Genomic DNA, 27,942 nt, shown 5'->3' with positions numbered 1-27,942 from the left:
TTGGCCACGCCCCTTCTCTTTATCCCCGCCCACCCCACTTGACCACGCCCCCTCCCGCGGCTCTGGCGGTGCCGCCGCTTGGCCACGCCCCCTCCGCTTAGCCCCGCCCACCGCGCTTGGCCACGCCCCCCGCCGCCGCAGGTCGGTCCGTGTGTCCGCAGGTGCGTCCGTTCGTCCGCCCGCAGGTGGGTCCGTGGGTCCGGCCGCGTGTCCGTGGGTCTGTCCGCGGGTCCGTGGGTCTGTCCGGGGCTCCGTGGGTCCCTCCATCCCCCCCCGGGTCCGTGGGTCCGTTTGCGGGTCCGTCTGTCCCGCCTCCCCCCCTCACCGCCACCCCCGTCCGTCTGTCTGTCCGCCCCCCCCCCCCCACACCGTGTCCGTGGGTCCGGCCGCGTGTCCGTGGGTCTGTCCGGGGGCGGCCGTTGACTCACTGGACGGGGGCGGCTCCGTCTGTCCGTCCGTCCGTTTGTCCGCGGCTCCCGGAGCGCCCACGTGTCCGTGGGTCCCTCCATCCCCCCCCCAACCCGGGTCCGTGGGTCCCTCCATACCCCTCCCCCCACCCGTGTCCGTGGGTCCCTCCATCCCCCCCCCCACCCGTGTCCGTGGGTCCCTCCATCCCCCCCCCCACCCGTGTCCGTGGGTCCCTCCATCCCCCCCCCCACCCGGGTCCGTGGGTCCCTCCATCCCCCCCCCCACCCGTGTCCGTGGGTCCGTCCGCACGTCCGCCCACGCGCTCGCGGGTCCGTGTCCGTGGGTCCGTCCCCGTGTCCGTGGCTCTGCCCCCGTGTCCGTGGGTCCTTCTCTGTGTCTGTGGGTCCATCCCCGTGTCTGTGGGTCTGTCTGTGTGTCCGTGTCAGTGTCCGTGGGTCTGTCCCCATGTCCGTGGGTCTGTCCGTGTCTCTGTGGCTGTGTCCGTGGGTCTGTCCCCGTGTCCGTGGGTCCATCCCTGTGTCTGTGGGTCCGTCCGTGTGTCCGCCCTCCCCCTCAGCCCTGTCCGTGTGTCCTTCTCTGCGTCTGTGGGTCTGTCCCACGTCCGTGGGTCTGTCCTCGTGTCCATGGGTCTGTCCTCGTATCTGTGGGTCCGTCCGTGTGTCTGTCTGTGTGTCCGTGTCAGTGTCCGTGGGTCTGTCCCCATGTCTGTGGGTCCATCCCCGTGTCCGTGGGTCCGTCCGTGGGTCTGCCTGTGTGTCCGTGTCAGTGTCCGTGGGTCTGTCCGTGTGTCCGCCCTCCCCGTCAGCCCTGTCCGTGGGTCTGTCCCCACGTCTGTGGGTCCATCCAGGGTCCATCCCCGTGTCCGTGGGTCTGTCCGTTGGTCCATCCATGGGTCCATCTGTGGGTCCCTCCCCATGTCACCATGTCCGTGTGTCCATCCCCATGTCCGTGTGTCCATCCCCATGTCCGTGTGTCCATCCCCGTGTCCGTGTGTCCATCCCCATGTCCGTGTGTCCATCCCCGTGTCCATGTGTCCATCCCCATGTCCGTGTGTCCATCCCCGTGTCCGTGTGTCCATCCCCATGTCCGTGTGTCCATCCCCATGTCCATGTGTCCATCCCCGTGTCCGTGTGTCCCCAACCCCGTCTCTCTCCTGTGGCCCGTCCGTGTGTCCCCGTGTCCGTGTGTCCATGTGTCCGTGTGTCCGTGTGTCCCTGTGTCCCTGTGTCCGTGTGTCCTTGTGTCCCTGTGTCTGTGTGTCCGTGACTCCGTCCGTCCGTCTGCCCGCAGTGTCCGTCCGTCCGTCGGGATGGAGGGCGAGCGCTCCCGCCCGCGGTTCCTGCGCCGGGGGGCTGTGTCCGTGTGTCCGTGTGTCCGTGTGTCCCTGCATCCCTGTGTCCGTCCGTCTGTCCGCAGTGTCCGTCCGTCCGTCGGGATGGAGGGCGAGCGCTCCCGCCCGCGGTTCCTGCGCCGGGGGGCTGTGTCCGTGTGTCCGTGTGTCCGTGTGTCCCTGCATCCCTGTGTCCGTCCGTCTGTCCGCAGTGTCCGTCCGTCCGTCGGGATGGAGGGCGAGCGCTCCCGCCCGCGGTTCCTGCGCCGGGGGGCTGTGTCCGTGTGTCCGTGTGTCCCTGCATCCCTGTGTCCGTCCGTCTGCCCGCAGTGTCCGTCCGTCTGCCCGCAGTGTCCGTCCGTCCGTCGGGATGGAGGGCGAGCGCTCCCGCCCGCGGTTCCTGCGCCGGGGGGCTGTGTCCGTGTGTCCGTGTGTCCGTGTGTCCCTGCATCCCTGTGTCCGTCCGTCTGCCCGCAGTGTCCGTCCGTCCGTCGGGATGGAGGGCGAGCGCTCCCGCCCGCGGTTCCTGCGCCGGGGGGCCCTGCGGCACAAGGTGGTGCACGAGGTGAAGAGCCATCGGTTCACGGCGCGCTTCTTCAAGCAGCCCACGTTCTGCTCCCACTGCACCGACTTCATATGGTGAGACGCCTATGGACACCTATGGACACCTATAGATACCATAGAGACCCATAGAGACCCATAGATGACCATAGAGACCCATGGACACCCATAGACACCCACCCATAGGCACCCACAGACACACACGCGGTTCTTCAAGCAGCCCACGTTCTGCTCCCACTGCACCGACTTCATATGGTGAGACGCCTATGGACACCTATGGACACCTATAGATACCATAGAGACCCATAGAGACCCATAGATGACCATAGAGACCCATAGACACCCACCCATAGGCACCCACAGACACACACGCGGTTCTTCAAGCAGCCCACGTTCTGCTCCCACTGCACCGACTTCATATGGTGAGGCGCCTATGGACACCTATGGATACCATAGAGACCCATAGAGACCCATAGAGACCCATAGAGACCCATAGACACCCACCCATAGGCACCCACAGACACACACGTGGTTCTTCAAGCAGCCCACGTTCTGCTCCCACTGCATCGACTTCATATGGTGAGACGCCTATGGACACCTATGGACACCTATAGATACCATAGAGACCCATAGAGACCCATAGAGACCCATAGAGACCCATAGAGACCCATAGACACCCATAGACACCCATGGACACCCACCCATAGGCACCCACAGACACACACAGGGTTCTTCAAGCAGCCCATAGTGACAGGGACCCAGGCGTCCGGGAGCAGTGACCCAGGAAAAGGGACCCAGGAGCAGGGACCCAGGCGTCCGGGTGACAGGGACCCAGGCGTCCGGGTGACAGGGACCCAGGTGTTCAGGTGACAGGGACCCAGGCGTCCGGGTGACAGGGACCCAGGTGTTCAGGTGACAGGGACCCAGGCGTCCGGGTGACAGGGACCCAGGTGTTCAGGTGACAGGGACCCAGGCGTCCGGGTGACAGGGACCCAGGTGTTCAGGTGACAGGGACCCAGGCGTCCGGGTGACAGGGACCCAGGTGTCCGGGAGCAGGGACCCAGGTGTTCAGGTGACAGGGACCCAGGCGTCCGGGTCGCAGGGACCCAGGCGTCCGGGGCTGACGGAGCCGCTTCTGCTCCCCAGGGGCATCGGGAAGCAGGGGCTGCAGTGCATGGGTGAGACCCCCACCCATGGGACCCCCCCAGCACCCATGGGACCCCCCCAGCACCCATGGGACCCCCCCAGCACCCATAGGGACCCCCCCCTAGCACCCATGGGACCCCTCCCAGCACCCATGGGACCCCCGGATCGCCCCCACCCATGGGACCCCCCCAGACGCCTGGGTCCCCCCAGAACGCATGGGACCCCCCCCACCACCCATGGGACCCCCGGATCCCCCCCATAGGGACCCCCGGGACCCCCCACAGCCCCCATGGGACCCCCCCACCCACCCATAGGGATCCCCGGGACCCCCCAGCACCCATGGGAACCCCCAGCACCCATGGGACCCCCGGGACCCCCCAGCACCCATGGGACCCCCCCCACCACCCATAGGGACCCCCGGGACCCCCCCAGCACCCATGGGACCCCCCCCACCACCCATAGGGATCCCCGGGACCCCCCAGCACCCATGGGACCCCCCCAGCACCCATGGGACCCCCGGGTCCCCCCCACCCATGGGATTCCCGTCCCCGGACGCCTGGGTCCTCCCGCACGTGGTGGGCGGGGGAGGCGGGAGGGAGGGGGCGTGGTCGGCGGGGGGCGTGGCCTGGGCGATGATTGACAGGGGGAGCGCCGCGCTTCCCGCGGGCGTTGCCGTGGCAACCGGCGCCTGTTGCTGCGCAACGGGGGGGGGGGGGCGGATTTTGGGGTGTTTTGGGGGCTTTTTGCGGGGGGTTGGGGGTCTGAGGGGAATTCGGGGTTCGAGGGGGGATGGGGGAGGGTCCTGCTGTGATTTTGGGGGATTTGGGGGTGATTTTGGGGTGATTTGGGGTGATTTTGGGGTCCTGGGTGGTTGAGGCCTGAGGGATGTAAGGGGGCCCAGGGGGTGTTTTTGGGGGCGATTTTGGCCATTTTTGGGTGTTCTGGGGATGATTTTGGGTGTTTTGGGAGTGATTTTGGCCATTTTTGGGGTGATTTGGGACAGTTTTGGGTGTTTTGGGGTGATTTTGGGTGGCTTGGGGTTATTTTGGGGTGATTTGGGGTGATTTTGGGGTCCTGGGTGGTTGAGGCCTGAGGGATTTCAGGGGGCCTAGGGGGGGTTTTTGGGCTCATTTTGGCCATTTTTGGGTGTTTTGGGGGCGATTTTGACCGTTTTGGGGGCGATTTTGGCTGTTTTTGGGTGTTTTGGGGCGATTTTTGGCCGTTTTCGGCCGTTTTCGGGCTGTTTCTCCGCAGTTTGCAGCTTCGTGGTCCACAAGCGCTGTCACGAGTTCGTCACCTTCGAGTGCCCGGGGGCCGGGAAGGGGCCGCAGACCGACGTGAGCGGGGGCGGGGCCCCCGGACGCCTGGGTCCCTTCCTGGGGGGTCCCCGAACTCCTGGGTCCCTTTTTGGGGGATCCCCGAACTCCTGGGTCCCTTCCTGGGGGGTCCCCGAACTCCTGGGTCCCTTGTTGGGTTGTCCCCGGATGCCTGGGTCCCTTCCTGGGGGGTCCCCGAACTCCTGGGTCCCTTTCTGGGGGGTCCCCAAACTCCTGGGTCCCTTTTTGGGGGGTGTCCCCGAACTCCTGGGTCCCTTTTCCAGCCGCCTCCCGGACGCCTGGGTCCCCCCACCCCCTCCCCCCCCCCAAACGTCCCAGTTTCTCTGCTAAATTCTCCCATTTGGGGGGGGGGGAGGGGAGGGGTGACCCAAATCGGGGCGACCTTGGCCTAAAATCGGGGGGGGGGGGGGGTGGGCATCCTCGTGCAAGGGGGGGGAGGGGTTGTTTGCACGTGGATTTCCCCCCCAGACCCCCCCAACCCCCCCCCCCCCACCCTCGTGCGCATCCTCGTGCAAGGGGGGGGAGGGGGGGGGTGTGTGTTTTGCACAAGAACAGGGGAACTCGGGGGGGTTGCACATGGATTTCCCCCCCAAATCCCCCCCAGCCCCCTCCCCCCCGCCCCCCCCGCCCCCCCGGCCCTCGTGCGCAGCCTCGCACGCGCGTGTGCCCCCCAGGACCCGCGGAACAAGCACAAGTTCAAGGTGCACAGCTACAGCAGCCCCACCTTCTGCGACCACTGCGGCTCCCTGCTCTACGGCCTCGTGCACCAGGGCATGAAGTGCTCGTGTGAGCGCACGCGGGCGTGCAAGGGGGGGGCGCAACGGGGGGGTGGGGCGCGCGAGGGGGTGGGGGTCGGGGTGCGGGGGGGTTTGCATGGGGGGGTTGTGCAAGGGGGTGGGGGTGCAAGGGGGTTGTGTGAGGGGCTTGTGCAAAGTGCTTGTGCAAGGGGGCTGCATGGGGGGGTTGTGCAAGGGGGTGGGGATGCAAGGGGCTTGTGCAAAGTGCTTGTGCAAGAGGGTGCATGGGGGGTTGTGCAAGAGGGTGCATGGGGGGTTGTGCAAGGGGGTGGGGGTGCAAGGGGCTTGTGCAAAGTGCTTGTGCAAGAGGGTGCATGGGGGGTTGTGCAAGGGGGTGGGGGTGCAAGGGGATTGTGTGAGGGGCTTGTGCAAAGTGCTTGTGCAAGGGGGTGCATGGGGGGTTGTGCAAGGGGGTGGGGATGCAAGGGGCTTGTGCAAAGTGCTTGTGCAAAGTGCTTGTGCAAGGGGGTTGCATGGGGGGTTGTGCAAGGGGGTGGGGGTGCAAGGGGTTTGCGTGGGGGCTCGTGCAAAGCGCTTGTGCAAGGGAGGGGGGATGAGCGTGCAAGGGGGTTGCGTGAGGGGCTTGTGCAAGGGTCTCGTGCAAGGCGCGATCCCCGTGCAAGGCGCATGCGGATCCCCGTGCAACGTGCGGATCGCCGTGCGATCCCCGTGCGATCCTCATGTGATCCTGGTGCGATCCCCGTGCGAGCCCCGTGTGGATCCCCATGCGACCCTCGTGTGGATCCCAGTGCGATCCCCGTGCGATCCCTGTGCGATCCCCATGCGACCCCCATGCGATCCTCATGTGATCCCGGTGCAATCCCCGTGCGATCCCCGTGTGGATCCCCATGCAATCCTTGTGCGATCCCCGTGCGATCCCCGTGCGCCCCCCATGTGATCCTCATGTGATCCCGGTGCAATCCCCGTGCGACCCCCGTGTGACCCCTGTGTGACCCCGTGCGACCCTCGTGCGAATCCCCGTGCGATCCCCATGCGATCCCTGTGTGGATCCCCATGCAATCCTCGTGTGATCCCAGTGCGATCCCCGTGCGATCCTCATGTGATCCCAGTGCGATCCCCGTGCGATCCTCATGTGATCCCAGTGCGATCCCCATGCAATCCTCATGTGATCCCGGTGCGATCCCCGTGCGATTCTCGTGTGGATCCCCGTGTGATCCCCATGCGATCCCCGTGTGGATCCCCATGCAATCCTCGTGCGATCCCTGTACGATCCCCGTGCAGATCCCGGTGTGGATCCCCGTGCGACCCCGTGTGATCCCCGTGCGATCCCCATGTGACCCCCATGTGATCCTCATGTGATCCCCGTGCGATCCCCGTGCAATCCCCATGCGATCCCCGTGTGGATCCCCATGCAATCCTCGTGCGATCCCTGTGCGATCCCCATGCAGATCCCGGTGTGGATCCCCGTGCGACCCTGTGTGATCCCCCTGCGATCCCCATACGACCCCCATGCGATCCTCATGTGATCCCGGTGCAATCCCCATGCAATCCCCGTGCGGATCCCCATGCAATCCTCGTGCGATCCCTGTACAATCCCCATGCGGATCCCGGTGCGATCCTGGTGCAATCCCTGTGCGGATCCCGGTGTGATCCCTGTGTGATCCCCGTGCGATCCCCGTGCGATCCCCGGGCGATCCCCGGGCGATCCCTGTGCGGATCCCGGTGCGACCCCGTGCGACCCCGTGCGACCCCGTGCCCCGCGCCGCAGGCTGCGAGATGAACGTGCACAAGCGCTGCGTGCAGAGCGTGCCCAGCCTGTGCGGGGTGGATCACACCGAGCGCCGCGGGCGCCTGCAGCTGCGGATCCGCCCGCTGCCCGGGGAGCAGCTGCACGTCACCGGTACCGCCCGCACGCCCGGTCCCCCCGGACGCCTGGGTCCCCCCGAACGCCTGGGTCCTTCCCGAACGCCTGGGTCCCCTCCCGAACGCCTGGGTCCCCCCCAAACTCCTGGGTCCCCCCAAACTCCTGGGTCCCTCCCAAACTCCTGGGTCCCTCCCGAACTCCTGGGTCCCCCAACCCCCGTGTCCCCCAGACACCTGGGTCCCCCCGGACGCCTGGGTCCCCTCCCGAACTCCTGGGTCCCCCCGAACGCCTGGGTCCCCCCGAACACCTGGGTCCCTCCCGAACGCCTGGGTCCCCTCCCGAACTCCTGGGTCCCTCCCAAACGCCTGGGTCCCTCCCGAACTCCTGGGTCCCCTCCCAAACTCCTGGGTCCCTCCCCGAACTCCTGGGTCCCTCCCGAACTCCTGGGTCCCCTCCTGAACTCCTGGGTCCCCCCAAACTCCTGGGTCCCCCCCAGCACCTGTGTCCCCCCGAACTCCTGGGTCCTTCCCAAACCCCCATGTCCCCCCAACCCATGTGTCCCCCAGACCCCTGGGTCCCCCCGAACTCCTGGGTCCCCCCGAACTCCTGGGTCCCTCCCGAACTCCTGGGTCCCCTTGGACACTTGGGTCCCCCCAAACTCCTGGGTCCCCCCGGACACCTGGGTCCCCCAACCCCCATGTCCCCCCCCATCCCCTGGGTCCCTGCAACCCCCGTGTCCCCCGGACGCCTGGGTCCCCCAACCCCCGTGTCCCCCCCCAACCCCCGTGTCCCCCGGACGCCTGGGTCCCCCTGGACGCCTGGGTCCCCCAACCCCCGTGTCCCCCCCCAACCCCCGTGTCCCCCGGACGCCTGGGTCCCCCCGGACGCCTGGGTCCGTGGCAGTGGGGGAGGCGCGGAACCTGATCCCCATGGACCCCAATGGGCTGTCGGACCCGTACGTGAAGCTCAAGCTGATCCCGGACCCCAAGAACCTCTCCAAGCAGAAGACGCGCACGGTCAAGGCCACGCTCAACCCCGTGTGGAACGAGGCCTTCCTCTTGTGAGCGCCCGCGCAGCCCCCGTGCGACCCCCGTGCGAACCCCGTGCAAACCCTCCTGTGAGCCCCCGTGCAAACCCCGTGTGGTTCCGTGTGCAAACCTCGTGTGGTTCCGTGTGCAAACCCTCGTGTGGTTCCGTGTGCAAACCTCGTGTGGTTCTGTGTGCAAACCCTCTTGTGAGCGCTCGCGCAGCCCCTGTGCAACCCCCGTGCAACCCCCGTGTGGTTCCGTGTGCAAACTTCGTGTGGTTCTGTGTGCAAACCCCGTGTGGTTCCGTGTGCAAACTTCGTGTGGTTCTGTGTGCAAACCTCGTGTGGTTCCGTGTGCAAACCCTCGTGTGATTCTGTGTGCAAACCCTCGTGTGGTTCTGTGTGCAAACCCCGTGTGGTTCCGTGTGCAAACCCTCGTGTGGTTCTGTGTGCAAACCCCGTGTGGTTCTGTGTGCAAACCCTCGTGTGGTTCTGTGTGCAAACCCCGTGTGGTTCTGTGTGCAAACCCCGTGTGGTTCCGTGTGCAAACCCTCGTGTGGTTCCGTGTGCAAACCTCGTGTGGTTCCGTGTGCAAACCTCGTGTGGTTCCGTGTGCAAATCCCGTGTGGTTCCGTGTGCAAACCTCGTGTGGTTCTGTGTGCAAACCTCGTGTGGTTCCGTGTGCAAACCTCGTGTGGTTCCGTGTGCAAACCCCGTGTGGTTCCGTGTGCAAACCTCGTGTGGTTCCGTGTGCGAACCCTCGTGTGGTTCCGTGTGCAAACCCCGTGTGGTTCCGTGTGCAAACCTCGTGTGGTTCTGTGTGCAAACCCCGTGTGGTTCTGTGTGCAAACCCCGTGTGGTTCCGTGTGCAAACCTCGTGTGGTTCTGTGTGCAAACCTCATGTGGTTCCGTGTGCAAACCCTCGTGTGGTTCCGTGTGCAAACCCTCGTGTGGTTCCGTGTGCAAACCTCGTGTGGTTCCGTGTGCAAACCTTGTGTGGTTCTGTGTGCAAACCCTCGTGTGGTTCCGTGTGCAAACCTCGTGTGGTTCCGTGTGCAAACCCTCGTGTGGTTCCGTGTGCAAACCTCGTGTGGTTCCGTGTGCAAACCTCGTGTGGTTCCGTGTGCAAACCTTGTGTGGTTCTGTGTGCAAACCCTCGTGTGGTTCCGTGTGCAAACCCCGTGTGGTTCCGTGTGCAAACCTCGTGTGGTTCCGTGTGCAAACCCTCGTGTGGTTCCGTGTGCAAACCCTCGTGTGGTTCCGTGTGCAAACCTCGTGTGGTTCCGTGTGCAAACCTTGTGTGGTTCTGTGTGCAAACCCTCGTGTGGTTCCGTGTGCAAACCTCGTGTGGTTCCGTGTGCAAACCCTCGTGTGGTTCTGTGTGCAAACCCTCTTGTGAGTGCTCGTGCAACCCTCGTGTGGTTCCGTGTGCAAACCCTCTTGTGAGTGCTCGTGCAACCCTCGTGCAACCCTCGTGCAAACCCTCCTGTGAGCCCCCGTGCAAACCTCGTGTGGTTCCGTGTGCAAACCCTCATGTGAGCCCCTGTGCAAACCCTCGTGTGAGTGCTTGTGCAAACCGTCGTGTGGTTCCATGTGCAAACCGTCTTGTGAGTGCTCGTGCAATCCTCGTGCAAACCCTCCTGTGAGCCCTCGTGCAAACCCTCGTGTGGTTCCGTGTGCAAACCCTCGTGCAAACCCTCGTGTGATTCCGTGTGCAAACCCTCGTGCAAACCCTGGTGCGATTCTGTGTGCAAACCCTCGTGCAACCCTCGTGTGATTCCGTGTGCGAACCCTCGTGCAAACCCTCCTGTGATTCCATGTGCGAACCCTCGTGCAAACCCTCGTGTGGTTCCGTGTGCAAACCCTCGTGCAAACCCTGGTGCGATTCTGTGTGCAAGCCCTCGTGTGCCCTCTACTCTGCCCTTGCGAGAAGGGTTTAGTTCAGGTACTGTTACAATGTACCTGGGGATCATATGGACGTGTACATACATACAGTGCACACAGCCCTGGCACCCGGGGGGTGTCTGCTCTGGGAAGCTCAGCAGGGTCGGCCCCGGTCAGGGCTTGGATGGGAGACCACGAGGCCAATGGTACCAGGGGGCATCAGAAGGGGTGGTCGGTGGGTCAGGGGGGTTCTCCTGCCCCTCTGCTGGGCCCTTAGTTCAGATACTCTCAGGATATACTTGGGGATCGTATATATATAGATAGATATAATATACACAGCCATGGCACCCGGGGAGTGTCTGCTCTGGGAAGCTCAGCAGGGTCGGCCCCGGTCAGTGCTTGGATGGGAGACCAGTGGGGAACAGGGGGGCTGTGGCTGAGCCAGCTCTGGGCCCTTGTGGCCAGGAAGCCAATGGGACCTGGGGGGGCTCAGGTGCTATCAGAATAGACTTGGTGAACTTATGTATATATGATATATATATGGGTATATAGGTATAAATGACTGATCTCATCTGCTCTGGGAAGCTCAGCAGGGTCGGCCACGGTCAGGGCTTGGATGGGAGACCACGGGGCCAATGGGACCTGGGGGGATCAGAAGGGGTGGTCGGTGGGTCAGGGGGGTTCTCACCATGACCCCGCGATGGTGACACGGTGGTGGTGACGCCGTGATGGTGACACCATGATGGTGACACCGCGATGGTGACGCCGCGATGGTGACACGGTGATGGTGACACGGTGATGGTGACACCACGATGGTGACATGGTGGTGGTGACACGGTGATGGCGACACGGTGATGGTGACAGGGTGATGGTGACACCGCGATGGTGACACGGTGATGGTGACACGGTGATGGTGACACGGTGATGGTGACACCGCGATGGTGACACCGCGATGGTGACACGGTGATGGCGACACGGTGATGGTGACAGGGTGATGGTGACACCGCGATGGTGACACGGTGATGGTGACACGGTGATGGTGACACCGCGATGGTGACACCGCGATGGTGACACGGTGATGGTGACACCGCGAAGGTGACACGGTGATGGTGACGCCGTGATGGTGACACCGTGATGGTGACACCGCGATGGTGACACCGCGATGGTGACACGGTGATGGTGACGCCATGATGGTGACATGGTGATGGTGACACCACGATGGTGACACCGCGATGGTGACACGGTGATGGTGACACCGCGATGGTGACACGGTGATGGTGACGCCATGATGGTGACATGGTGATGGTGACATGGTGATGGTGACACCACGATGGTGACACCGCGATGGTGACACGGTGATGGTGACACGGTGACGGTGACACGGTGATGGTGACACCGCGATGGTGACACCACGATGGTGACACGGTGATGGTGACACCATGATGGTGACATGGTGATGGTGACACGGTGATGGTGACACCGTGATGGTGACGCTGCATTGGTGACACCGCGATGGTGACACCATGATGGTGACACCGCGATGGTGACATGGTGGTGGTGACACGGTGATGGTGACACAGTGATGGTGACACCGCGATGGTGACACGGCGATGGTGACACGGTGATGGTGACACCGCGATGGTGACACCGTGATGGTGACGCCGCGATGGTGACACGGTGATGGTGACGCCGTGATGGTGACGCGGTGATGGTGACGCCGTGATGGTGACGCCATGATGGTGACGCGGTGATGGTGACGCCGTGATGGTGACACCGCGATGGTGACGCCGTGCCCCCCCCAGCTCGCTGCGCCCCGGGGACGCCGAGCGCCGCCTGTCCATCGAGGTCTGGGACTGGGACCGCACGTCCCGCAACGACTTCATGGGCGCCATGAGCTTCGGGGTGGCCGAGCTGCTCAAGGGCCACGTGGACGGCTGGTGAGGGCACGGGGGGCACGGGGGGCACGGGGGGCACGGGGGGCACGGGGGGCACGGGGGGCACGGGGGCGGGCACGAGGGGGCGCGGGGATGCACAGAGGGGCACAAGGGGGCACGGGGATGCATGAGGGGCTTGCACAAGGGGGCACGGGGATGCACAAAGGGGCACAAGGGAGCACAGGGGTGCATGGGGGGCTTGCACGAGGGTGCACGGGAGTGGATGAGGATACACAGGGGTGCATGGGGGTGCACAAGGGGCTTACACGAGGGGGCACAGGGGTGCATGGGGGGCTTGCACGAGGGTGCACAAGGGGGTATGGGGATGCACAAGGGGGCACAAGGGGGCACAGGGGTGCATGGGGGGCTTGCACGAGGGCGCATGGGGATGCACGAGGGGCTTGCACAAGTATGCACGAGGGGGCACGGGGATGCACAAAGGGGCACAAGGGAGCACAGGGGTGCATGGGCGGCTTGCACGAGGGTGCACGAGGGGGCACGGGGATGCACGGGGGGCTTGCACAAGGGGGCATGAGGGGACACGAGGATGCACAAAGGGGCACAAGGGGTGCATGAGGGGCTTGCACGAGGGTGCACGGGAGTGGATGAGGATACACAGGGGTGCACGGGGGTGCATGGGGGTGCACAAGGGGCTTACACGAGGGTGCACAAGGGGGCACAGGGGTGCATGGGGGGCTTGCACGAGGGTGCACAAGGGTGCACGGGAGTGGATGAGGATACACAGGGGTGCATGGGGGTGCACAAGGGGCTTACACGAGGGTGCACAAGGGGGTACGGGGATGCACAAGAGGTGCTCATGGGGGTGCATGAGGGTGCATGGGGGCTTGCACAAGGGTGTACGGGGGGGCTTGCACGGGGATGCACGAGGGTGCATGGGGGTGCACAAGGGGCTTGCACGGGGATGCATGAGGGTGCACGAGTATGCACAGGGGTGCACAAGGGGGCACGAGGACACATGAGGGTGCATGGGGGTGCACGAGGGTGCTTTGGGTTGCACGGGGATACACGGGGGTGCACAAGGGGGCACCCCCTGAAACCTGTGGGTGTCCCCGTGTCCGTCCGTCCGTCCCCCCCATGTCCCCGTGTCCGTCCGTCCGTCCGCGCAGGTTCAAGCTCCTGAACCAGGAGGAGGGCGAGTTCTACAACGTCCCCGTGGCCGACACCGACGACAGCGGCTTGAGACCCAAGTTCGAGGTCAGACCCCGGACGCCTGGGTCCCTCCCGAACTCCTGGGTCCCCCCCGAACTCCTGGGTCCCCCTGAACTCCTGGGTCCCCCCGAACTCCTGGGTCCCTCCCGAACTCCTGGGTCCCCCCCGAACTCCTGGGTCCCCCCGAACTCCTGGGTCCCCTCCTGAACTCCTGGGTCCCCCCCGAACTCCTGGGTCCCCCCCTGAACTCCTGGGTCCCTCCCGAACTCCTGGGTCCCCCCGAACTCCTGGGTCCCCCCCCCGAACTCCTGGGTCCCTCCTGAACTCCTGGGTCCCCCCCGAACTCCTGGGTCCCCCCCTGAACTCCTGGGTCCCCCTCGAACTCCTGGGTCCCCCCGAACTCCTGGGTCCCCCCCCCGAACTCCTGGGTCCCTCCCGAACTCCTGGGTCCCCCTCTGAACTCCTGGGTCCCTCCCGGACGCCTGGGTCCCCCCGAACTCCCGGGTCCCCCCAGCCCCCCAACTTTCCCTCTGTCTCTTCCAGGCCTGTAATTACCCCCTGGAGCTCTACGAGGTAACACCCTGGGGTCAAAGGGCAGAGGTCAAAGGTCAAGGGGCAAGGCCCATCCCCCCGCTCCATGGGCTCCCCCTCCCGGACGCCTGGGTCCCCCTGGGGGGGGAGGAGGGGAAGGGATCCCCCATGACCCCTCAGTGACCCCTCAGTGACCCCCCGGTGACCTCCAACCCTTCTGTGACCCCTGTGACCCCTATGACCCCCATAACCCCCATGACCCCCATGACCCCTCTAACCCCATGACCCCTGTGACCCCTGTGAACCCATGACCCTTGTGACCCCTCTGATCTCTGTGACCCCCATGACCCCTCTGACCTTGTGACCCCTATGACCCCATGACCCACATGACCCACATGACCCCTGTGACCCCCATGACCCTCTGACCCCTCTGACCCTTCTGACCCCATGACCCCCTTGACTCCTGTGACCCCATGACCCACATGACCCCTCTGACCCCTCTGACCCTTGTGACCCCATGACCCCTCTGACCTCTGTGATCCCATGACCCCTGACCCATGTGACCACCATGACCCCTCTGACCCTTGTGACCCCCTGATTCCCCTGACCCCTGTGACCCCATGACCCCCTGACCCATGTGACCCCCATGACCCTCTGACCCTTGTTACCCCATGACCCCATGACCGCCGTGACCCCTGTGCCTCCTTCCCCCCACCCCCACCCCCATACCCCCGTGACCCCTGTGACCTTTGACCCCGCAGAAGGTCCGCCAGGGCCCGGGCCCCTCCCCCTCGCCCAGCCCCTCCCCCACGGAGCCCAAACGCTTCTTCAGCCCCGGGCGCTCGCAGCTGCGCGACTTCAGCTTCCTCATGGTGCTGGGGAAGGGCTCGTTCGGGAAGGTGGGGACCCCCCCTGAACCCCAAAACCAACCCCCCCTGAACCCCAACCCAACCCCATGGGCTTCAGCTTCCTCATGGTGCTGGGGAAGGGCTCCTTTGGAAAGGTGGGGACTTCCCCCTTTAACCCCCCTGAACCCCAAAACTCCTGCGTCCCCTCCCGAACTCCTGGGTCCCTCCCGAACTCCTGGGTCCCCCCCTGCACTCCTGGGTCCCTCCCGAACTCCTGGGTCCCCCCCTGCACTCCTGGGTCCCTCCCAAACTCCTGGGTCCCCCTCGAGCTCCTGGGTCCCTCCTGAACTCCTGGGACCCTCCCAAACTCCTGGGTCCCCCAAACTCCTGGGACCCTCCCAAACTCCTGGGTCCCCCAAACTCCTGGGTCCCTCCTGACCTCCTGTGTCCCCTGGACGCCTGGGTCCCTCCTGAACTCCTGGGTCCCCTCCCAAACTCCTGGGTCCCCCAAACTCCTGGGTCCCTCCAGTCCCTGTATCCCCCAAACATCCTGGGTCCCTCCCAAGCTCCTGGGTCCCTCCCAAACTCCTGGGTCCCTCCTGAACTCCTGGGTCCCCCGAACTCCTGGATCCCTCCCCAACTCCTGGGTCCCCCAATCTCCTGTGTCCCCCTGAACTCCTGGGTCCCCCGGACGCCTGGGTCCCTCCCGAACTCCTGGGTCCCTCCCGAACTCCTGGGTCCCTCCCGAGCTCCTGTGTCCCCCCTGAGCTCCTGTGTCCCCGGCCGCCGGGCTCCGCAGGTGGTGCTGGCCGAGCGCCGCGGCTCCTCCGAGCTGTTTGCCGTGAAGATCCTGAAGAAGGACGTGGTCGTGCAGGACGACGACGTGGGCGGCGCCATGGTGGAGCGCAGGGTGCTGGCGCTGGGCCCGCGCCCGCCCTTCCTCACCCGCCTGCACTCCACCTTCCAGACACGGGTGCGGGGCACGGGGGACCGGGACGGACCGGGACGGACTGGGGTCACTGGGGTGGATTGGGATGGACTGGGGTCACTGGGGTGGATTGGGACGGACTGGGGTCACTGGGGTGGATTGGGACGGACTGGGGTCACTGGGGTGGACTGGGACGGACTGGGGTCACTGGGGTGGATTGGGACGGACTGGGGTCACTGGGGTGGACTGGGATGGACTGGGATGGATTGGGGTCACTGGGATGGATTGGGATGAATTGGGATGGACTGGGGTGGACTGGGGTGGATTGAGGTCACTGGGGTGGATTGGGGTGGATTGAGATGGATTGGGGTCACTGGGGTGGATTGAGATGGATTGGGGTCACTGGGGTGCATTGGGGTGGATTGGGATGGATTGGGGTCACTGGGGTGGACTGGGGTGGATTGTGGTCACGGGGTGGATTGGGGTGGATTGGGATGGATTGGGGTCACTGGGGTGGACTGGGGTGGATTGTGGTTACGGGGTGGATTGGGGTGGATTGGGATGGGCTGGGGTCACTGGGGTGGACTGGGGTGGATTGGGGTCACGGGGTGGATTGGGATGGACTGGGGTGGATTGGGGTCACTGGGGTGGACTGGGGTGGATTGGGGTCACGGGGTGGATTGGGGTGGATTGGGATGGATTGGGGTCACTGGGGTGGACTGGGGTGGATTGGGGTCACGGGGTGGATTGGGGTGGATTGGGATGGATTGGGGTCACTGGGGTGGACTGGGGTGGATTGTGGTCACGGGGTGGATTGGGGTGGATTGGGATGGATTGGGGTCACTGGGGTGGACTGGGGTGGATTGTGGTCACGGGGTGGATTGGGGTGGATTGGGATGGATTGGGGTCACTGGGGTGGACTGGGGTGGATTGGGGTCACGGGGTGGATTGGGGTGGATTGGGATGGATTGGGGTCACTGGGGTGGACTGGGGTGGATTGTGGTCACGGGGTGGATTGGGGTGGATTGGGATGGATTGGGGTCACTGGGGTGGACTGGGGTGGATTGTGGTCACGGGGTGGATTGGGGTGGACTGGGATGGATTGGGGTCACTGGGGTGGATTGGGATGGACTGGGATGGACTGGGGTGGGTTGGGCACACTGGGGTGGACTGGGATGGATTGGGGTCACTGGGGTGGATTGGGATGGATTGGGGTGGACTGGGGTCACGGGGTGGATTGGGATGGATTGGGGTCACTTGAGTGGATTGGGATGGACTGGGATGGACTGGGGTCACGGGGTGGATTGGGATGGATTGGGGTCACTGGGGTGGATTGGGATGGACTGGGATGGACTGGGGTCACTGGGATGGACTGGGATGGACTGGGGTGGGTTGGGAGCACTGGGGTGGACTGGGGTGGATTGTGGTCACGGGGTGGATTGGGGTGGATTGGGATGGATTGGGGTCACTGGGGTGGACTGGGGTGGATTGTGGTCACGGGGTGGATTGGGGTGGATTGGGATGGATTGGGGTCACTGGGGTGGACTGGGGTGGATTGTGGTCACGGGGTGGATTGGGATGGACTGGGGTGGATTGGGAGCACTGGGGTGCACTGGGATGGACTGGGAATGATTGGGATGGGTGGGAAGAGGGAACTCCGAGCACTGGGCGTGTCCACCCCCGTGGGCGTGTCCATGTACCTGTGGGCGTGTCCGTGCCCCCGTGGGCGTGTCCGTGTCCTTGTGGGCGTGTCCGTGTCTCTATGGGCGTGTCCGTGCCCCCGTGGGCGTGTCCATGTCCTTGTGGGCGTGTCCATGTCCCCATGTCCGCGTCTCTGTGGGCGTGTCCGTGCCTCTATGGGCGTGTCCACCCCGTGGGCGTGTCCGAGCCGTGGCCCCGCCCCCAGGACCGCCTGTATTACGTCATGGAGTACGTGACCGGAGGTGACCTCATGTACCACATCCAGCAGGTCGGCAAGTTCAGGGAGCCCCACGCCGCGTGAGTGACCCTGACCTTGACCTTGACCTTGACCCTGACCCTGACCTTGACACCCCCAGGCCCCCCAAAACCACCCCAGACCCCCCCAGGACCCCAAACCCACCCTGACCCCCCCCCTACCCCCAAAACCACCCCAGACCCCCCCTTCCCCCAAGGACCCCAACCCTTCCCTGACCCCCCAAATTCCCCTTGACCCCCCCTGACCCTCCAAAACACCCCAGACCTCCCCAGGGACCCCAACCCCTCCCGGGACCCCCAAACCCACCCTGACCCCCCCAGGGACCCCAAACTCCCCCCGGCCCCCCCAAACCCCTCTGATCCCCCAACCCCACAAAACCACCCCAGCTCCCCCCAGGGACCCCAAGACCCCAGGGACCCCCAAAATTCCCTTGACCCCCCTGGGACCCCCAAACACTTCTGACCCCCCAAAACCACCCCAGACCCTCCCAGGGACTCCATACACCCCAGGAACCACAAACCCCCCTGGGACCCCCAAACCCTCCTGACACCCCCAACAACCCCAAACCACCCCAGACCCCCCCAAGGACCCCAAACCCCCCCTGACCCCCCCAAACCACTCTGACTCCCCTTGACCCCCAAAACCACCCCAACCCCCCAGGACCCCAAACCCCCCTTGGACCCCCCTGGGACCCCCAAACCCTCCCCCAAATACCCCAAAACCAGGGTTGGGGGGTCCCCTAAGACCTCCCCACCCCCCAGCTCCCCCACATTTTGGGGTCCCCCCATAACCCCCCGCATAACCCCCCAGGTTCTACGCGGCCGAAATCGCCCTGGGGCTCTTTTTCCTGCACAACCAGGGCATCATTTACCGGTGAGACCCCCAAACCACGCCCCCTGTGACCTTGAACTTGACCTTGAACTTGACCTTGACCTTGACCTTGACCCCAGGGACCTGAAGCTGGACAACGTGATGCTGGACGCCCAGGGCCACGTGAAAATCACCGATTTTGGGATGTGCAAGGAAAACATGTTCCCCGGGGCCACCACGCGCACCTTCTGCGGGACCCCCGACTACATCGCCCCCGAGGTGCGGACCCAGGCGTCCGGGGGACCCAGGCGTCCGGGGGAACCCAGGGGTCCGGGGGACCCAGGGGTGTGGGGGACCCAGGGGTGTGTGGAACCCAGATATTGGGGGGACCCAGGTGTCCGGGGGACCCAGATATTGGGGGGGACCCAGGCGTTTGGGGGACCCAGGCATCCGGGGGACCCAGGGGTTTGGGGGACCCAGATATTGGGGGGACCCAGGCATCCGGGGGGACCCAGGGGCTTGGGGGACCCAGGGGCTTGGGGGACCCAGATATTGGGGGGACCCAGGGGTTTGGGGGACCCAGGTGTTCAGAGAGGAACCAGGGGTGTGGGGGACCCAGGGGTGTGGGGGACCCAGGGGTGTGTGGAACCCAGATATTGGGGGGACCCAGGTGTCCGGGGGACCCAGATACTGGGGGGGACCCAGGGGTGTGGGGGACCCAGGTGTCCGGGGGGACCCAGGGGTTCGAGGGAACCCAGGTGTTGGGGGACCCAGGCGTCCGGGAGAATCCAGGGGTGTGGGGGACCCAGGCATCCGGGGGACCCAGGCGTCCGGGGGAACCCAGGGGTGTGGGGGACCCAGGGGTTTGGGGGATCCAGGGGTGTGGGGGACCCAGGGGTTTGGGGGACCCAGGCGTCCGGGGGGACCCAGGGGTGTGTGGGACCCAGATATTGGGGGAACCCAGGCGGGTTCAGAGGTGACTTTTGGGTTCATTTTGGGGTGAGTTTGTGGTGATTTTCGGGGTTCAGGGGTCGATTTTGGGGTGATTCTGGGGGTGATTTCTGGGGTGATCCTGGGGGTTCAGGGGCTGATTTTGGGGTGATTTGGGCTGATTTTGGGGTGATTTGGGCTGATTTTGGGGTCCGGTTCCCAGATCATCGCGTCGCAGCCCTACGGGAAATCCGTGGACTGGTGGGCGTTCGGGGTCCTGCTCTACGAGATGCTGGCGGGGCAGGTGGGGGAGGGGCGGGGGCGGGGGGGGGAGGGAGGGGCGGGGACGGGGGGGGGGGGACAGGTGGGGGAGGGGCAGGGGGGTGGGGCAGGGGGGACGGGTGTGGGAGGGGCGGGGGGAAGGGATGGGGGGGAAGGGACATGTGGGGGAGGGGCGGGGGGAGGGGGGAGGGGACAGGTGGGGGAGGGGCGGGGGGGAGGGGGGAGGGGCGAGGGGGAGGGGAGGGGGACGGGCGGGGACAGGTGGGGGAGGGGTGGGGGGAGGGGGAGGGGCGGGGGGAGGGGGGAGGGGACAGGTGGGGGAGGGGCGGGGGGGGAGGGGGGAGGGGCGAGGGGGAGGGGAGGGGGAGGGACAGGTGGGGGAGGGGCGGGGGGAGGGGGAGGGGCGGGGACAGGTGGGGAGGGGCGGGGGGAGGGGGATGGGCGGGGGAGGGGATGGGGGGAGGAGGGGCGGGGACGGGGGTGGGGGACAGGTGGGGGAGGGGCAGGGGGAGGGGACGGAGGGGAGGGGTGGGGGGGGAGGGACGGGGGAGGGGTGGGGAGGGGACAGGTGGGGGAGGGGATGGGGGTGGGTGGGGGAGGGGGAGGGGACAGGTGCGGGAGGGGCGGGGGAGGGGGAGGGGTTGGCGGGACAGGTGGGGGAGGGGCGGGGTGGGGTAGGGGGGCAAGACATGGGGGGTGGGTGGGGGAGGGGACATGGGGGGGAGGGGCTGGGGTGGGTGGGGGAGGGGCGGGGGGAGGGGGATGGGTGGGGGAGGGGGTGTTTCGGGGTCTCTCTGTGTGTTTTGGGGTGTCCATGGGGTTTGGGGGGGTCTGTGATGTCTCTGTGACTTCTGGGGTGTTTTTGGTCATTTTTGGGGTGTTTTTGGCCGTTTCTGGGGTGTTTTTGGGGTATTTCGGGGTGATTTTGGCCGTTTTCGGGGTGTTTGGGGGTGTCTGATTTGGGGGTGCCCCCACAGCCCCCGTTCGATGGTGAGGATGAGGATGAGCTGTTCCAGTCCATCCTGGGCTTGGGGTGTCTCTGGTTGTTTTTGGTCATTTTTGGGGTGTTTTTGGCCGTTTCTGGGGTGTTTTTGGGGTATTTCGGGGTGATTTTGGCCGTTTTCGGGGCGTTTGGGGGTGTCTGATTTGGGGGTGCCCCCACAGCCCCCGTTCGACGGTGAGGATGAGGATGAGCTGTTCCAGTCCATCCTGGGCTTGGGGTGTTTTGGGGGGTATTTTGGGGTGTTTTGGGGTGTTTTTGGCCGTTTCTGGGGCGTTTTTGGGGTATTTCGGGGTGATTTTGGCCGTTTTCGGGGTGTTTGGGGGTGTCTGATTTGGGGGTGCCCCCACAGCCCCCGTTCGACGGTGAGGATGAGGATGAGCTGTTCCAGTCCATCCTGGGCTTGGGGTGTTTTGGGGGGTATTTTGGGGTGTTTTGGGGTGTTTTTGGCCGTTTCTGGGGCGTTTTTGGGGTATTTCGGGGTGATTTTGGCCGTTTTCGGGGTGTTTGGGGGTGTCTGATTTGGGGGTGCCCCCACAGCCCCCGTTCGACGGTGAGGATGAGGATGAGCTGTTCCAGTCCATCCTGGAGCAAACAGTCTCGTACCCCAGGTCCCTGTCCCGGGAGGCGGTGGCGGCCTGCAAGGGGGTGAGGGGCCCCAAACGGGGGGGACCCCGAAACGGGGGGACCCGAAACTGGGGGGACCCCGAAACCGGGGGACCTGAAATGGGGGGACCCGAAATGGGGGGGACCGGAATGGGGGGGACCCGAAACGGGGGGACCCGAAACCGGGGGGACCCGAAACCGGGGGGACCTGAAATGGGGGGGACCAGAATGGGGGGACCCGAAATGGGGGGAATGGAAATGGGGGGACCCCAAAACAGGGGGACCCGAAACGGGGGGGACCAGAATGGGGGGACCCGAAATGGGGGGGACCCGAAACGGGGGGAACCGGAATGGGGGGACCCAAAATGGGGGGGACCGGAATGGGGGGGACCCGAAACGGGGGGACCCCGAAATGGAGGGACCCGAAATGGGGGGGACCCGAAACGGGGGGACCCGAAACGGGGGGACCGGAATGGGGGGGACCCGAAATGGGGGGGACCAGAATGGGGGGACCTGAAATGGGGGGGACCCGAAATGGGGGGACCCGAGACAGGGGGGACCCGAAATGGGGGGGACCCGAAACCGGGGGACTGGAATGGCGGGACCCCGAAAGGGGGGGACTGGAATGGGGGGGACCCGAAATGGGGGGGACCAGAATGGGGGGGACCCGAAATGGGGGGGACCGGAATGGGGGGGACCCGAAACGGGGGGACTGGAAATGGGGGGACCCAAAATGGGGACCTGGAAACAGGGGGAACTGAAATGGGGGGACCTGGAAATAGGGGGAATGGAAATGGGGGGACCCCAAAACAGGGGGACCCGAAACGGGGGGGACCAGAATGGGGGGACCCGAAATGGGGGGGACCCGAAACGGGGGGAACCGGAATGGGGGGACCCAAAATGGGGGGGACCGGAATGGGGGGGACCCGAAACGGGGGGACCCCGAAATGGAGGGACCCGAAATGGGGGGGACCCGAAACGGGGGGACCCGAAACGGGGGGACCGGAATGGGGGGACCCGAAATGGGGGGGACCCGAAATGGGGACCTGGAAACAGGGGGACTGGAAATGGGGGACCCCAAAACGGGGGACCCCAAAATGGGGGGGACCCGAAACGGGGGGGACCGGAATGGGGGGACCCGAAATGGGGGGGACCCGAAATGGGGGGACCCGAAACCGGGGGACTGGAATGGGGGGACCCCGAAAGGGAGGGACCCGAAACGGGGGGGACCCGAAATGGGGGGGACCGGGATGGGGGGACCGGGATGGGGGGACCCGAAATGGGGACCTGGAAACAGGGGGAACTGAAATGGGGGGACCTGGAAATAGGGGGAATGGAAATGGGGGGACCCCAAAACAGGGGGACCCCAAAACGGGGGGACCCGAAACGGGGGGGACCGGGATGGGGGGACCCGAAATGGAGGGACTGGAAACGGGGGGGACCGGGATGGGGGGACCCGAAATGGGTACTTTGGGTCATTTTTGGGTCATTTTGGGGGCGTTTTTGAGTCGGTTTTGGGTCATTTTTGGGGTGAATTTAAGGGTATTTTTGGGTCAATTTTGGGGTATTTTGGGTCATTTTAGGGGATTTTGGGGTCATTTTTAGGGTACCTTTTTTGGGGTTTTTGGGGTGGTTTTGGGGTCGTTTCTGGGGTTTTGGGGGAGGATTTTTGGGGTTTTGGGGGGCGTTTTTTTGGGGTTTTTGGGTCTTTTTTGGGGTTTTGGGGGCGGTTTTGGGAGGTTTTTGGGTCATTTTTGGGGGGTTTTTGGGGTCCTTTATGGGGTTTGGGGGGCGGTTTTTTGGGGTTTTCGGGGTGATTTAGGGGGGTTTTGGGGTCGTTTTGGGGGCGGATTTTTGGGGTTTTTGGGTCGTTTTTGGGGGTTTTTGGGGTTTTGGGGGCATTTTATGGGGGTTTTTGGGTCGTTTTTGGGGCTTGGGGGGCGGTTTTTTTGGGTTTTTGGGTCGTTTTTGGGGTTTGGGGGGCGGTTTTTTGGGGTTTTTGGGTCGTTTTTGGGGTTTGGGGGGCGGTTTTTTTGGGTTTTTGGGTCGTTTTTGGGGTTTGGGGGGCGGTTTTTTGGGGTTTTTGGGTCGTTTTTGGGGTTTGGGGGGCGGTTTTTTTGGGTTTTTGGGTCGTTTTTGGGGTTTTGGGGGCGTTTTATGGGGGTTTTTGGGTCGTTTTGGGGTTTGGGGGGCGGTTTTTTGGGGGTTTTGGGTCGTTTTTGGGGTTTGGGGGGCGGTTTTTTTGGGTTTTTGGGTCGTTTTTGGGGTTTTGGGGGCGTTTTATGGGGGTTTTTCGGTCGTTTTTGGGGTTTGGGGGGCGGTTTTTTTGGGTTTTTGGGTCGTTTTTGGGGTTTGGGGGGCGGTTTTTTGGGGTTTTTGGGTCGTTTTTGGGGTTTGGGGGGCGGTTTTTTGGGGTTTTGGGGTCGTTTTGGGGGTTTGGGGGGCGGTTTTTTGGGGTTTCCGGGGTGATTTCGGCGCCCTGACCCCCCCGTTCCGCAGTTCCTGACCAAACACCCCTCCCGGCGCCTGGGGGGGGGCCCGGGGGGCGAACGCGCCGTTCGGCTCCACCCGTTCTTCCAGCAAACGGACTGGGAGCGGCTGGAGCGCCTGGAGGTGCCGCCGCCCTTCACCCCCAAACCGGTGCGTGCGCCCCCCAAAAGCCTCCGATTCACCCCAAAATCCACCCACGGCACCCCCAGGCGGTCCCCGAGGTGCCCCCCAAAAACCAGCCCAAAATGAGCTAAAACGGCCGAGATATGGCCCAAAAAGTACAGCCCCCCCCCCCCCCCCCCCGCGTCACCGGTTGGAGCGGCTGGAGGTGGCGCCGCCGTGCGCCCCCAAACGGGTGCGTGCGCCCCCAAAAATGACCCCAAATCACCCCCAAAAATGCCCCGATTCACCCCAAAATCAACACAGATCACCCCCAAACGGTCCCCGAGGTGCCCCCCAAAATTCAGCCCCAAATGACCTAAAATGGTCGAGAAATGGCCCAAAAATTACAGGCCCCCCCCCCGCTCCCACCGCCCCATTCACCGCATGGAGGTGGCGCCGCCGTGCGCCCCCAAACGGGTGCGTGCGCCCCCAAAAAATGACCCCAAATCACCCCCAAAAATGCCCCGATTCACCCCAAAATCACACCACGGCACCCCCAGACGGTCCCCGAGGTGCCCCCCAAAAATCAGCCCCAAATGACCTAAAATGGCCGAGAAATGGCCCAAAATATCCACCCACCCCCCCCCCGCCCCGGTCACGGGTTGGAGCGGCTGGAGGTGGCGCCTCCGTGCGCCCCTAAAATCACCCCAAATCACCCCAAAAATGACCCCAAATCACCACCAAAAATGGCCCGATTTACCCCAAAATCAACCCAGATCACCCCCAAACGGTCCCCGAGGTGCCCCCCAAAAATCAGCCCCAAATGACCTAAAATGGCCGAGAAATGGCCCAAAATATCCACACACCCCCCCCCCGCCCCGGTCACGGGTTGGAGCGGCTGGAGGTGGCGCCTCCGTGCGCCCCTAAAATCACCCCAAATCACCCCAAAAATGACCCCAAATCACCCCCAAAAATGGCCCGATTTACCCCAAAATCAACCCAGATCACCCCCAAACGGTCCCCGAGGTGCCCCCCAAAAATCAGCCGAAAATGACCTAAAATGCCCGAGAAGTGGCCCAAAAAAGTCCACCCAAAATCACCTGAAAATGACCCAGAAACACCCCCAAAATGTCCCCAAAACATCCCCAAAAACGACCCAAAACCACCCCAAAAATGACCCAAAACCACCCCAAAACAGCCCAGAAATACCCCCAAATTATCCCCCGAAAATGACCCAAAATGACCCAAAAACACCCCAAAAACATCCCCTAAAAATCACCCCAAAATGACCCAAAACCGCCCCAAAATGCCCCAAAATCACCCGAAAATGCCCCAAAATCACCCAAAACGCCCCAAAAATGACCCAAAAATGACCCAAGAACATCCCGTGAACCCCGAAAATGACCCCAAAATGGCCCCAAAAATCACCCAAAACATCCCCAAAAATGACCCAAAATCACCCCAAAATAGCCCAAAATCATCCCCAAAAATGACCCAAAATCACCCAAAAATACCCCAAAATCATCCCCTGAAATGACCCAAAATCACCCAAAAATACCCCAAAAATCATCCCCCAAAATGACCCAAAATCACCCCAAAATACCCCAAAATCATCTCCCAAAATCACCCAAAATCACCCAAAATCATCCCCCAAAATCACCCAAAATCATCCCCAAAACGTCCCCCAAATGACCCAAAACCGCCCCAAAATGCCCCAAAACCAGCGAGTGAACCCCAAAAAAACCCAACCCCCAACCCCCCCGAACCCCCAAATCCCCCCCTGAACCCCAAACCCCGACCCCCCCAGGACCCCCCCCGAACCCCCAAACCCCCCCGAACCCCAACCCCCCCGAACCCCAACCCCCCCCGAACCCCAACCCCCCCGGACCCCCCCCGGACCCCAACCCCCCCGAACCCCAAACCCCCCCCCGCGCTCACCCCGTTTTTCTCTCTCTCTGTGTCCGTGTGTCCGTCCCTCTGTCTGTGTCCCCCCCAATTTGGGGTCCCCAATGTGGGGGGTCCCTATTTTGGGGGGGGGGGGTCCCTTTGGGGGGGTCCCTTTGGGTCCCTATTTGGGGGGGGAATCAATTTTGGGGTCCCCTTGGGTCCCTATTTGGGGGGGGAATCAATTTTGGGGTCCTTTTGGGGTCCCTATTTGGGGGGGGGGTCCCTTTGGGGGGGTCCCCTTGGGTCCCTATTTGGGGGGGGAATCAATTTTGGGGTCCCTTTGGGTCCCTATTTGTGGGGATAATTTTGGGGGTCCCTATTTTGGTGGGGGGGTCATTTTTGGGGTCCCTTTGGGTCCCTATTTGGGGGGTGGGGTCATTTTTGGGGTCCCATTCATGGGGTCCCTTTGGGTCCCTATTTGTGGGCACCATTTGGGGGCTCCCTTTGCGGGGGGGGGGGTGACTTGGGGGGCTTCACTTTCGCTCCCTCTTCGGGGGCTCATTCGGGGTCCGTATTTTCGGGGTCCCTTTGTGGGGCTCATTTTTGGGGTCCCCATTGTGGGGGGGTCACTGGGGTCCCCATTGGCGCCGTTTTTGCGGGGGGGTTCACTTCGCGCTCCCCCATTTTCGGGCCGCGATTCGCGGGTCCCATTCGCGCCCGTTTTCCCGCTCCGCGCTCCTCGGGCGATTCCATTCGGGCTGGGGAGGGGGGGAACATTGACCTCTCCCTCTTTCTTTTGTGCCGAATCCCTATTTCCCCCCCATTTTATACCCATTGGTCCCCCCGTTGTTTTGGGGGGGTCGATATTTTGGGGTCCCCCCCCTCAGTGTGGCCGCAACGGGGAGAATTTCGACCCCTTTTTCACCCGCGCCCCCCCCGTGCTCACCCCCCCCGACCAGCTGGTCCTGGCCGGGCTGGACCAAAGCGAATTCGAGGGGTTCAGCTTCACGAACCCCGAATTCCTGCAGCCCCCCCCGCCCCCCCCCGGCTCCCTGGTCTGAGCCACCCCCCAATTTGGGGGTCCCCTTCATTTGGGAGGGGGGGTCCCCCATATTTTGGGGGTTCCCTTTATTTGGGGGGGTCCTTCCCTATTTATGATCCCCCCCCCCCCCCCGGCCGGTTTGGGGGTTCCCTTGGATTGGGGGATTCCCCTTGATTGGGGATCCCCTTTGAATTGGGGGTTCCCCTTTGAATTGGGGGATCCCCTTTGATTCTGGGGGGGGCTCCCTCTATATTTATGCCCCCCCCCCAAATTTGGGGGTTCCCCCTCCTTATCTATGAGCCGCCCCCCCAATTTTGGGGCTTCCTTCCCTATTTATCACCCCCCCCCCCCCCAAATTTGGGGGATCCCCCTCGCTATTTATGACCCCACCCCCCCCACCCCACCTTGGAGTCCCCCCCCCCCACTTTGGGGTCCCCCCCACTTTGGGGTCCCCCCCTATTTTGGGGTCCCCCCCCCAGCTGTGACTCCCCCGATGAGCTGGGGGGGGCACCCGGACGCCTGGGTCCCCTCTTGGATTTGGGAAGGGGGGGATGGGGGGGGGTCCCCAACTTCCCCCCCTCCCCCTTTTCAAACGAGGGACCCAGGCGTCCGGCCCCTCCCCCATCCCCTCCCCCCAGGGCCCCCCCCATAGCCGGGCCCCCCCCGCCCCCCCCAAAACCCCCCGGACCCCCCAAAACCTCCCCCCCCGATTCCTTTAAGGATAAAAGTGAATGAGAAGGAGCCCGTGTCCGTCTGTCCGTCTGCGCCCGGACGCCTGGGTCCCTTTTTGGGGGGTGGGGGGTGGGGGGGTGCCCGAACTCCTGGGTCCCTTTTGGGGGGGGAGGGGGGGGGAGGGGTTCTACCCGGATGCCTGGGTCCCCCATTGATATGAATGGGGGTCCCCGAACGCCTGGGTCCCCCATTGATGTGAATGGGGGTGCCCGAACTCCTGGGTCCCTTTTTTGGGGGGGGGGGGGGGGGGTGCCCGAACTCCTGGGTCCCTTTTTTGGGGGGGGGGAGGGGTTCTACCCGGACGCCTGGGTCCCCCATTGATGTGAATGGGGGTCCCCGAACGCCTGGGTCCCTTGT

General features: G+C 64.2%; 1 protein-coding gene across 2 annotated transcripts; it reads left to right on the top strand.

The window, feature by feature from the left end:
- The first annotated feature begins 32 nt into the window (after positions 1 to 32).
- On the top strand, positions 33 to 27,401 carry LOC136114285 (protein kinase C gamma type-like). 2 transcript variants are annotated; one of them, XM_071801083.1, is made up of 19 exons: positions 33 to 185; positions 2,237 to 2,398; positions 3,467 to 3,498; positions 4,721 to 4,803; positions 5,478 to 5,589; positions 7,330 to 7,461; positions 8,329 to 8,485; positions 12,139 to 12,273; positions 13,398 to 13,485; positions 13,984 to 14,013; positions 14,733 to 14,870; positions 15,619 to 15,792; positions 17,654 to 17,745; positions 18,515 to 18,577; positions 18,655 to 18,793; positions 19,668 to 19,748; positions 21,267 to 21,374; positions 23,832 to 23,972; positions 26,699 to 27,401. In XM_071801083.1, exons 2-19 carry the CDS (start codon positions 2,256 to 2,258, stop codon positions 26,870 to 26,872), a joined length of 2,022 nt encoding a protein of 673 aa, XP_071657184.1. In that variant the 5' UTR covers positions 33 to 185; positions 2,237 to 2,255; the 3' UTR covers positions 26,873 to 27,401. The 2 variants fall into 2 exon arrangements, with proteins under 2 accessions (XP_071657184.1, XP_071657183.1); XM_071801082.1 differs by lacking the exon at positions 33 to 185 and having other exon boundaries at positions 2,220 to 2,398.
- The last annotated feature ends 541 nt before the right edge of the window (positions 27,402 to 27,942 follow it).

The sequence above is a fragment of the Patagioenas fasciata genome, chromosome 35 (genome assembly GCF_037038585.1).
Source record: "Patagioenas fasciata isolate bPatFas1 chromosome 35, bPatFas1.hap1, whole genome shotgun sequence".
NCBI lineage: Eukaryota > Metazoa > Chordata > Aves > Columbiformes > Columbidae > Patagioenas > Patagioenas fasciata.
This window is presented reverse-complemented; position numbering and strand designations above follow the sequence as displayed.

Bases quoted from the DNA above. Each gene is read 5' to 3' on its own strand.
- LOC136114285 (XM_071801083.1), top strand. From the start codon at position 2,256: ATGGAGGGCGAGCGCTCCCGCCCGCGGTTCCTGCGCCGGGGGGCCCTG. The intron at 5,590-7,329 runs GTGAGCGCACGC...CCCGCGCCGCAG, and splicing joins CCAGGGCATGAAGTGCTCGT to GCTGCGAGATGAACGTGCAC. The intron at 15,793-17,653 runs GTGCGGGGCACG...CCCCGCCCCCAG, and splicing joins ACTCCACCTTCCAGACACGG to GACCGCCTGTATTACGTCAT.